General features: G+C 35.8%; 1 protein-coding gene across 2 annotated transcripts in view; it reads left to right on the forward strand.

Moving 5' to 3' along the window:
• The window catches only part of XRN1 (5'-3' exoribonuclease 1), a 168,167-nt gene that overhangs the window by 119,565 nt on the left and 36,180 nt on the right, over positions 1-12,422 (forward strand). For both annotated transcript variants that reach the window (XM_053918514.1, XM_053918515.2), the window contains 2 exons: positions 8,012-8,216; positions 9,276-9,371. In XM_053918514.1, coding sequence (XP_053774489.1) covers positions 8,012-8,216; positions 9,276-9,371 — 301 coding nt within the window. The remainder of the gene's footprint in view (positions 1-8,011; positions 8,217-9,275; positions 9,372-12,422) is intronic.

Genomic DNA, 12,422 nt, shown 5'->3' on the forward strand with positions numbered 1-12,422 from the left:
CTGTCTCCCTCTTCTTCGGTTGTTTGTTCTGGGTAATTTCTCTACCATTTTGTTGTATTTCCAGATAGGTCCAGCATTGAGGTTAATGTGGCTTCCACTTCCTCCTTCACCTTCTTCTGTTATCTGTTGGTGGTTCCTTTGTTGGTGTGTGTCCTCTTCCAGCAGGTATAATGGTGTTCACCACTCCCACCTTGCAAGTTCTCTGGAGTAGCAAAGTGACATTTGTCTCACTGTCTCAGTTTTTAGGATGACCCCTGTTTGGGTCTAACAGTGGTCTTTTCACAGCTCCAGGTTTTATTGTCTCACCATCTGATTTTTCAGTGTCCTCTTCAATTTTTGGTCTCCAGTCTTCATGTATGCTGGAATAGCATTGGCTGTTTGCTCTGTTCCTCAGAAGGTTGGCTAGGTGTTTCACCTGTGCCCAGGAGGAAGTGGACTCTGCTCCTACCTATCTTGCCACCATCTTCTGTGTAGTTTTTTATTTTTTAATTTATTTTTATTATGCTTTTATGATCATTGTTATTAAATTTAAAATGTAACATTGGTTAAGTAATATTGTATGAGTTTCAGGTATGCAACTTTATAAACAACATCTGTGCATTCCAGTGTATACTTAGCCTCCAAAGTCTAGTCTCCTTTTGTCACCAAATATTTTACGCTATTTCCCTCTTTGTCCTCCCCCTACTCCCCTTCCTAACTGGTAGCTGCATTCTGTTGTCTGTATCTGTGAGTTTGTTTGTGTGTTTGTTTGTTTTATTGAATTTATTGGGGTGACATTAGTTAATAAAATTATATAGGTTTCAAGTACAATTCTATAGTATGTCATCTGTGTATGTTGTGTGTTCACCACCCAAAGTCTATTCTTCTTCCATCACCATTTATTCCCCCTGTATCCCATTCTACCTGTTCCTACCCCCTTTCCTGTGGTAATCACCATACTGATGTCTGTGTCTATATTGTTTATTCTTTTGTTGCTTTTTTATATCCATATATGAGAGAAATCATATGATTCTGGTGCTTTTCTGTCAGACTTATTTTACTTAGCATGATACTCTCAAGATACATCTGTGTTGTCATAAATGGCAACATTTTTTCTTTTTTATGGCTGAGTAGTATAGCCATGAGAAACATATGTAACATACCTTCTGTTTCCAGTCATTGGTCGAAGGACACTTAGATTGTTTCCATACTGTGGTATTTTGAATAATTCTGTAATGAACATGGGGCTACATATCATTGTATATTAGTGTTTTCCAATTTTTTGTGTATATAATCAGAGAAGAGATTGGTGGGTCATATGGTAGCTCTATTTTTCTTTTTTCTTTGTTTTTAATTGTTGTTCAATTACAGTTGTCTGCATTTTCTTCCCACCCCTCCACCCCACTCTAGCCAAACCCACCTCCCTCCCCCACCTCCACCCTCTCCTTTGGTTTTGTCCATGTGTCCTTTATAGTAGTTCCTGTAGTCCCCTCTCCTCACTGTCCCCTTGCCACTCCCCTCTGGCTGTTGTTAGATTGTTCTTAACTTCAGTGTCTCTGGTTATATTTTGTTTGCTCTTTTCTTTTGTTGATTATGTTCCAGTTAAAGGTGAGATCATATGGTATTTGTCCCTCACCGGCTTATTTCACTTAGCATAGGGTGCATAGGTTCTTTTGGATTGGTGTTTCAGGGTTCTTAGGGTATAATCCCAGCAGCGGAATTGCTGGGTCAAAGGGCAGTTCCATTTTTAGTTTTCTGAGGAAATTCCATACTGTTTTCCACAGTGGCCTCACCAGTCTGCATTCCCACCAACAATGCACTAGGGTTCCCTTTTCTCCGCATCCTCTCCAACACTTGTTTGTTGATTTGTTTATGTTGGGCACCCTGACTGGTGTGAGATGGTACCTCATTGTGGTTTTAATTTGCATCTCTCTGATGGCTAGTGATGCTGAGCATCTTTTTATATTCTATTTTTCATTTTTTGAGGAAGCTATATACTGTTTTCCATAGTGGCTGGACCAGTTTACAATCCTACCAGCAGTCACCAAGGTTCTCTTTTCTCCACATCCTCTCCAACACTTGCTGTGTCTTGCCTTATTGATAATGGCTGTTCTAACAGGTATGAAGTAGTATCTCATTGTGGTTTTGATTTGCATTTTCCTAATAACTAGTGATGTTGAGCATCGTGTCATGTGTCTGTTGGCCATCTATTTGTCTTCCTTCGAAAAGTGACTATTCAGGTCTCTGCCCATTTTTTAATTGGATTTGTTTTTGTTGTTAAGTATGTGAGTTCTTTATTTATTTTGGATATTAAGTCCTTATAAGGGATTTCATTTGCAGATATCTTCTCCCATTCAGTTGGTTGCCCTTTTGTTTTGTTGTCGGTTTCTTTTGCTGTACAGGAGCTTTTTGGTTTGATGTAGTCCCACTCATTTGTTTTTTTGCTTTTACTTTGACTTGCCTTTGGGGTTGAATTCACAAAAACCCCTCTGAGATGGTAAGTTTAATATTTTTGTTTTCTTCTATGAGTTTCATTGTATCAGGTCTTATGATCAAGTATTTAATTCATTTTGAGTTAATTTTTGTGTATGGTGTCAGATTGCAGCCTAATTTCATTCTTTTGCATGTTGCTTTCCAGTTTTCCCAACACCATTTATTACAGAGGCACTCCCATCTCCATTGTGTGTTTTTGGCTTATTTGTTGAAAATTATTTGCCCATATATGTGTGGGTATATTTTGGGCTATCAATTCTGTCCTTTTGGTCTCTGTGTCTGTTTTACTGCCAATACCTTGCTATTTGGATTATCATAGCTCTGTTGTACGATTTGAAGCCAGGTAGTATGATACCTCTGGCTTTTTTTCTCAGGATTGCTTTTGCTTGTTGGGTTCTTTTGTAGTTCCATACAAATCTGATTATTTTTTTGTTTTGTTTCTGTGAAAAATGCCATTGATATTTTGATGGAGATTGTATTAAATCTATATATTGCTTTAGGTAGTATGACCATTTTCACAATGTTAATTTTTCCAATTCATAAACACAGAACACCTTTCCATTTCTTTGTGTCTTTAATTCCTTTCAACAGTATCTTGTAGTTTGCAGTGTATAGCTTCTTTATTTCCTTTGTAAAATATTTTTAGAACATATTTTATTGATTATGCTACTGTAGTTGTTCCATCCCCCCCTTTGGTCCCCTCCATCCTCTATCCCCCTCCTACCGACAACACCCACACCCCCTCCACCTTAGTTCATGTCCATGGGTTGTACATATAAGTTCTTTGGCCTCTCCATTTCCTATACTATTCTTAACCTCCCCCTGTCTGTTTTCTACCTACCATTTATATGTCTTACTACCTGTACCTTTTCCCCCATTCTCCACCCTCTCCCTCCCCGCTGATAACCCTCCATGTGATCTCCATTTCTGTGATTCTGTTCCTGTTCTTCTTGTTTGCTTAGTTTGTTTTTGTTTTTGTTTTAGGTTCTGCAGTTGATACTTGTGAGTTTGTTGTCATTTTACTGTTCATATTTTTTATCTCATTTTTATTAGATATGTCCCTTTAATCTTTCAAAGAATAAGGTCTTGGTGATGATGAACTCCTTTAACTTGACCTTATCCGAGAAGCACTTTATCTGCCCTCCCATTCTAAATAATTGCTTTGCTGGATAGAGGAATCTTGGATGTAGGTCCTTGTCTTGCATGACTTTGAATACTTCTTTCCAGCCCCTTCTTGCCTACAACGTCTCTTGAGAAACCAGGTGACAGTCTTATGGGAACTCCTTTGTAGTTAAATGTCTCCTTTCATCTTACTGCTTTTAAGATTTTCTCCTTATCTTTAATCTTTGGTAATGTACCTTGGTGTGTGCTTCCTTGGGTCCAACTTCTTTGGGAGACTCTGAGCTTCATGAACTTTCAGGAAGTCTATTTCTTTTGCCAGGTTAGTTGTCCTTCATTATTTTTTCAGGTAAGTTTTCAATTTCTTGCTCTTCCTCTTCTCCATCTGGTACTCCTATGATTTGGATGTTGGAACATTTAAAGTTGTTCCCAAGGTTACTGAGCCTCTCCTCATTTTTTTTGAATTCTTGCGTCTTCATTCTGTTTTGGTTGATTATTTCTTCCTTCTGCTCCAAAATTTGTATTCTCTTCACTGTTGGTCCCTTTACATTTTCCTTTATTTCATTTTTCATAGCCTTCACTTCCCCCCACATTTTGTGATGATTCTTAACCATTTCTATGAGCATCCTGATGACCTGTCTTTTGAATTCTGCGTCTCATAGGTTGGCTCTCTCTTCATTGCTTAGTTCTATTTTTGGAGTTCTGATCTATTCTTTCATTTGCTCCATATTTCTTTGTTTTGGCACAGCTATTACATCGTAGGTACGGAGCCTTAGGTATTTGTTATAGTAGGATAACCCATGTTGCTGTGTTGTGGTTCTTTATGTGAGGGAGAGGTCGAGAGGTAACAATGCTGCTTGCTCAACTCTGAGCCAGCTTTTAGTCACTTCTCTTGATACCTATAAGCAAATTGGGCTTTTCTGGTGCTGATTCCCAGGTGGATGGGTTTGTGTATGTTCTAGGATCCTCTGGGTCTTTCCAACAAACTCTTCCTGTGAGGCTGGGAGTTTTTCACACCACCACAACTCCCACAGATTTTTTCAGTCAGAGGTTTTGAGGCTTTATGTCCCTGCACTGGAACCGTGGGTTGCATGGTCTGTCTCACTCCCCAGTTTTTCCTCCCAGTTTATCCACACACAAATGTGGGACCAGCTGATCTGCCAGCTGCCACCTTGTCGTGAGTCCTCTCTACCCTGGCTGCCTGTTTCCACTCCTCTGACCGGTCTGGATGAATGTTTCTTCTTTAACTCCTTGGTTGTCAGTCTTCCATACAGTTTGATTTTCTGGCAGTTCTGATTCTTTTTTATTTTTAAATTGGTTGTTGTCCTTCTTTTGGTTGGTGAAAGAGGGAAAGTATTTCTACCTATGCCTCTGTCTTGGCTGGAGTCCTTTGTAAAATTTATTTCTACATATTTTTTTTGTTGTAATTGTAGATATAATTGTTTTTTTAATTGCTTTTACTGTCTCATTGTTAGTATATAGGCACAGTGGATTTTTGTCTATTGGAACGCAGAAGATTTTTGTATATTGACTTTGTATCCTACAAGTTTACTGTATTTGTTTTTTGTTTCTAAGATCTTTGGATTCTTTAGGGTTTTCTCTATATAGGATCATGTCATCTGCAGATAGTGACAGTTTTACTTCTTCATTCCCAATTTGCATTCTTTTTACTTCTTTCTCTTGCCTAATTGCTGTGGCTAGGACTTGCACTACTAATTTTAGTAACAGTGGTGAGAGTAGACATCCTTGTTTTGTCCCTGATCTTAGAGGAAAGGCTTTCAGTTTTTGTTTTCACCATTAAGTATGATATTAGCTATGGGTTTGTCATATATGGCCTTTATATATGTTGAGGTACTTGCTTTCAATGTTCATTTCAATGTTGAGTGTTTTAATTATACATGGATGTTGTATCTTGTCAGATGCTTTTTATGTATCTATTGATATGATTGTGATTTCTATCTTTTGTTAAGGTGTATCACAATGTTTGAATTGCACATGTTGAGCTAGCCTTGAGTCTTTGGGGTGAACCCTCCTTGATTGTGATGCATTATCCTTTTAAAGAATTGTTGCATTCGATTTGCTTTTTTTTTTTTTTTTTGCATTTATGTTTGCATCGGAGTTATTGGCCTATAACTTTCTTTTTTTGTGTTGTCCTTCCCTGGTTTTGGTATTGGGGCAATGTTTGCCTCATAAAATGAGTTAGGAAGTATTCCCTCTTCTTCAATATTTTAGAATAATTTGAGAAGGATAGGTATTAAATCTTCTTTGAATGTTTGGTAAAATTTATTGGTGAAGCCATCTGGTTCTGGATTTTTGTTTTTTTGGGAGGTTTTTGATTACTGTTTCAATTTCCTTAGTAGTAATTGGTCTGTTTAGGTTTTTAAGTTCTTCATGGTCAGTCTAAGAAGGTTATATATTTCTAAAAATTTTTTCTTCTAGGCATTGAATTGGTATCATATAGTCTTCATTATATTCTTGTATAATCCTTTGTATTTCTTTGATATTTGTTGTAAGTTCTTTCACTTCTGACTTTATTTATTTGAGTCTTTTCATTCTTGTTGAATCTAGCCAAAGGTTTGTTGTGTTTATTTTTTTTCAAAGAACTAGCTCTTTGTTTCATTAATTTTTTTTCTATTGTCTATTGACTTTGGGCTTAATTTGTCCCTCTTTTTCTAGTTCTTTAAGGTGTAGTGTTAGATTGTTTATTTGAGATTTTTCTTGTTTCTTGAGATACACCTGTGATACTTGAAACTTCTCTCTTAGTACAGCTTTGCTGCATCCTAAAACTTTTGGTGTGCTGTGTTGTCATTTTTGTTTGTCTATATGTATCTTTTGATTGATTTTTCTTTCTTTCTTTGATCTAATAGTTGTTTAGTAGCGTGTTGTTTAACCTCTATATATTTGTGGTTTTTCCAGCTTTCTTCTCTTATTTGTTTTTAATTTAACATGGTTGAGACTTATTCACATCTGTTTTGGGGGAACACTAGTAGAAAAAAAGTTTGAAGTTCCAGAGAAAGATGTGATAGAATGAGAGGTACCATGGAATATTAGAAAATGTAGGATTTCTTGCTTAACCTTTGGATTACCTTGGGTATGTTTGTAAAAAGCATTCTGACCCTCAATTTCCTCATGTATAATGGAGATAAACTTTACTAGGTTATTGTGTTGATTAAATGAAATGTTTTCTGGTTTTCCGTTCTCCTTTGTAAGATCTAATGGGAATACTGAACTAAATTTAGCTTAGTTTTTCTTTTTCTCCTCTGTTTTGATTAGTGGGTATTAAAATTAAAAAAATCAAAACAGAAGGTTGTTAGACTCTTTGCATGAAATAACAGTCATCAGTTCTTATACCAAGTGAACACCTTTTTAATGCTATTATTATTGTTTTCCAATTTGAATATTCCTGTTACCCAAAGACTACTGTTTTCACTCTTAAAGTGTAACAGTAGAGTCTGCGTTCCATATCTGATTTTATTTCTCATTAAAAATGTTTGGTTGTGAATAACCTTATCTCAATAATTTTGAAATTTTACTTTTTATGGTAATTAACTTTTTTCTCAGTCTTTTTTCCCCCTCCTAGGTAGAGGCAGCGGATTTGTTTTGACTGATAAAGAACTGTGTAAAAGATCACCCGCCTGCTGTATATTCATTTATATAGTGCAGAGTCTTCAAATACAGTTCTCACAAAACCATTTCCTACACATTTTACAGAGAGTTCTCCTAAAATAAATGTACTACTTCATAACCTTTCAGTATAAGAAAATTATTTTAGAAAAACAGGTGATAGAGTTGAACAGTTTTGATAAAAGAAGACTTATTTTAATATTTAACACTTTTATCAATGTCAGGAAGGAAGGAAATTACCAGTATTTCTCTCTTAAACCCTTCTAAGTCTAGGACTTTAAGATGGGAGGATGAGAATGAAAAGGGGCTGGACTCAACAACTGATCAGGAGACAAATGTGATAAAAGCTAACATTTGCCTTGTTGCGTAGATAGGGCCATACTGAAAATGGCTCCACACTTGGATAGCTTCTGCAGTTCCCTAACCCAGACTGTACAAACCACCATCATTTTAAGAAATTTGACATTTAATTCATAAACTTAGTCATTCTCAGCTGTAAGTTGTAGGCTTTCTGAGGGCAAACTAACACATACATACACACTTTTACACATAAAACTATACCTCTAGGCCAGGTTTTTTCCCACTTAGTATCACTGATAGTCTGTCTATATGGAAACTCTTCAGAAATTCATCATCTTATAAACAGAGATTTTTCTATGATTTCAAGTTGTTCTAGTGAATTGAAAGGTAATACTTATTGATTCAAATTACACACTGTCCCCCCAAAAATTACTTGATTCTTCTTAGCATATTCAGTATTATTTCACTCTGAATGTGATGTAACTTTTTCTTTTAGGTGCTCACCTGGTAGGGGTTATCGACTGCCAACAAGTGCCTTGGTGAACCTTTCTCATGGGAGTCGCTCTGAAAGTGGAAATCAGAAGTTGACAGCCATTGTGAAACCGCAACCAGCTGTGAATCAGAGCTCAAATCTATCAATTTCATCTGGGCATTTGGGAGTCCTGAACTATTCCCCGCAGTCAATTTTTGTTCCCTCACAAGTAAGACTGTCTTTAATTTCTCTCTACCTCCTTTACAAATCACAGGTTCACTGTAAATAGAAACTTAATTTGACTTAATTTTTTTTTTAAGTTTTGGTTTAAGTCAGTTCCAGATTTGTTTTAAACTAATGGGCTAGTGGAAAATGCTATTGATAGCATTCTACCTATGTTGTAAAATTACAGTTATATTAAAGAAGAAATTTATTTAAAAAATAATCTTGAAAATGCCTTTTTCTCTTTATATATATACCTTCAAACTAACATTAAATTTTTTTTATATAACTTAAATGTCCTATTGATATCTGCTATAAAAATGACATAAATTTGAAAGGGAGACTATATCATGTTCATCAAAAACAATTTTCAAGTTCCCACCATGTAATTCCTGGGTAATTCCCTTTATTCATCTTCCTGGGGACAAAAATTGAGTTGTTTTGTGTGAGACACATACCTTTATTTAATTCCGTGACCACAAATCTTACCATCCTCTTTAATCCAAATAATACATGTTTATTATAGACTAATTAGAAAACACAGATCAGTAGATAATAACAAAGGAACCAGAAGCAAAAATCCTCTAGAATGTCATAGGTAACTACTGTTAAATTTTGTTGCATAGTTTTGCAGAGTTTTAATCTGCATGAAATCAGTTCTCCAAAAGTAATAGCTGATTTTTATCTATTACATTACTACTGTGTAAGATGAAGATTTTAAAATAAATTTATTAGATATTAGTTTGAGATAGTATGTCAGTACATTGAAAGAGGGAAAGAATGTGTTGGTGGCGATATATTGATTAGATATAATCTTTTACAGCATTTGTTATACACTAAATACTTTCCAATAGAACCATTCAAAACCAATTAAATACAAAGGAAGCCATTTTACTCCTATGATCACTATACTGAGCTCCAGAAGAAAGGAATTGAGATTTCAAGTAATGAAAGTCAAATATCCTCTCATATGCTAAATACTTTTAATGAATAAATTATTTCATTTTTAATAATACTCTATTTTATCATGTTTCAGTTTCTTGAGAAATTTCTTGTGCTTTGCCAGGTATCTACTAAAGATGATGATGAGTTTTGCAACATCTGGCAGTCCTTACAGGGGTCTGGAAAGGCTCAGCGCCTTCAGCCAGCTTTGCAAGAGAAGGTTAGTACACCTTTTTTGATCGTCATTTAACTTTAAAAAATTTAATTTTACATATTTTTTTACATATTAATTAATCATTAATGCAATGATTAATTTTCTTCTGAAATCTCATAAGAAATAACAGTTTTGATCATGAATTTGTATACTTCCATTTAGCTACATATAAAAATGTTTTGGACCAATGAATGAAAATATAAACAGTTTTTATTTTAAATCACTTTTGGATTTTTTCAGTTGTTTACAAAATCATAACAACTATGTTTAAATTGAGCAAAGGTCTAATGGCACTCATTAACTTATTTATTTCCACTTGAATGTATAGATTTATGCTGGCAGTTAATTGTCTTAAAGATGAATGAGCAAAATCACATTCCTTGATAAAGAAGGGGAGAGAAATTCTGCTAAAAGAGTAGACTCTTTGAAGAAAAGAATTGCAGATAAGAAGAAGATAATAAGATAATGAAGATAATAAGAAAAGAATTGAATTCCTGTGAATTCCTATACCTTTCTTCCATGTTACTGGCCTACCTTCTTAGCTTAGGTCAAGAAGGGATGTTCTTTCAAGTTTATAAATCAATAGTCTGCACCATGAGGGCCTCATTTATTCTAAAATCCTCTGATGATGGCGGCGTTATCAGAATTAGGGGGAAATAGCAAAGGGAATGATAGTAAAATAAACATAAAAAGTGAGAGTGACAAAATACCCAGGTTTCCTCTGCCAATATGCTAAGTTTTCCTTAGATCATTCATAAATCATTTCTAACTAAATATAAGCCATGTCCAAATTTTCAAAACCTCTTTTCTTCTTTAATGTATTTGGTACTGCTAACCACTCCATCTTCAGGAGTGCTTTGTTATCATTCATTCATTCATTCAACACGTATTTATTGAGTGCCTACCATATGGACTTAGACCAGAGTAATAGGAACCTGTGAGAAGTGGTCAAATTCTAGACATACTTGGAAAGATTGCCAGCTGATGATAAATTAGGTATGGGGGTAAAAGAGAAATAATGGATTAAAGGGTGTGACTCTTAAGGTTTGAGTAACTAAAAGGATAGAGTGACTATTAACTACCATGGGGAGCATTGTGGGTCAGTAGATTTGTAGGAGAAGATTAAGAGTTCAGCTTTGGACATGATGAGTTTGAGATGTATATTAAACATTTAAATGCAGATGTAGAGTTGGCCCTTGAGTCTGAAGTTCATGGGGGGTGTCCAAGCTGGAGAGAGAATTTGGGGAGTCCTCATCTATATATGTGCATCCGTATGTGTGTATCTGTATAACTGTTCTCTGATTATCTATATCCAAGGGAGTGGATGTAGATAGAGAAGAGGTCCAATAACTTAGCCTTAGAGAACAGCATCCTTAAAGAGTTAGAGTGACTAGGTGAAACTGACAAAGAAGACTGAGAACAGGCAGGCAGTGAAGCAGAAAGAAAACCAGGAAAGTGTGGTGTCTAAATGCCAAGTGAAGAATGGATGTCATACAGGATCCATGTGTCAAATGTTGCTTTTGGATCAGTTAAGATAAAAACTGAGAATTACCCATAGAGCTTAGCACACAAAGGTCACTAGGAACCTTGACAGGAGCAGTTTCAGTAGAGTGATAGGAATGAAATACTGATTAGGGAGGGGTGAAGAGAAAGGGGAAGGAGAGAAGTCAGAGGCAGTCAGTATAGGCAATTTTTCAAGGACTTTTGCTCTAAAGGAAATACTTCCTGAGTTTCCTGTTGCATTTCCTATTAACTTCCTTATTATTAACCTCTGTTCTTCCCGCCTTTCCCTGGGACTGTGCCCCAAAACTCCAGAACAGTTTTCTTTTCCCTTTGCCCTATTGCTTGACTTCTGACTTTGGCTCTTTCCTCTCTTCTAATTACCACTCAATCTGTCTGAATCCAGCCTCTCAATCAAGACCTAACCCAGTATCTCCAACTATCTAGAAAACAAGTATAGATGGATACCCACCATCCCCTCAACCTCAAGATGTGACAGAATTTACCTCACCTGTGGCCTCTTCTCTTATCTTTATTTGTAAAACTAGCATTTTCCCCAGGGTTATAATCTGAAAAGCATGGGATTAAAATTTTTACTCTCCCCTAATAGTTCTTTGCAGGTGAGACCACAAACTGTTCACGCCTTCTCGGTGTCTTCACCTGCACGTTAGATGGTCATCCCAAGCCTAGATTAACCTCCTATGTGCATTTTCTATTTTTTTTTTTCTCTTTTAGTTTTTCTTACATAGTACTGCCTGATCAATTTTTCTAAAGATCCTTTCGTCTGTCTTGGCCCTACGGCATAGTTGAACAAAGGTTCTAATTAATAAGAACCTTTAATAAGCTCCTGGGTTTGATTAATTAATAAGAATAAGCTCCTGGGTTTGAACTCAGTTTATGCCCTGACACAGTGTGGTGTGGTCAATCTGGGATTAAACTCAGAATCAGGAAGTTAGGTTTTGTGACTCAAATTGAACAAATTTAATCTTCCTGAGCTGCTTATGTATAAAATTAAGTTTGTGGACTTAGATCAAAGTAGAGGTCTTTTCCAGCCCTAAAGTAGTGTTATGCAAATACTTAGAACGTGTAGGGCTCCTTGTTTAGCACTGCTGGAATTGAGCCTCAACTCAAACTAATATTTAGTCCTTTTATAAGCTAACACTACCTGGTTCTCATATAAAGCATGTCCAAGTTTTTGGTAAAATAGTCTGTACTAGTCAAATTTACTTTCTTCACGTTCCCTTTCCCACAAACAGATAAATCCCATTTCAGCTTACTTATATTTCCTGTTCCTTCTATTTAGGATGCTTTTCCTCTATTACTATTAAAATTCCCCTAAGTCTCAGCCAGGGTGTTCTAATCATGTTACCAACTATTTCCTTGAGGGATCTCAATACCATGAATATTTTCTCAGAACATTCTGCATGCATCTCCTGTTATTATATTTTCTCAGAATATTCTGTATGCATTTCCTGTTATTTGATGCTGTTTCATTATTTATATTGGTTTGTATCAGTGTGTTCCAGTGTTTTATCTCCAGTATGTTCCAAGAATTAT

Source organism: Desmodus rotundus, chromosome 2, assembly GCF_022682495.2.
Source record: "Desmodus rotundus isolate HL8 chromosome 2, HLdesRot8A.1, whole genome shotgun sequence".
Taxonomy (NCBI): domain Eukaryota; kingdom Metazoa; phylum Chordata; class Mammalia; order Chiroptera; family Phyllostomidae; genus Desmodus; species Desmodus rotundus.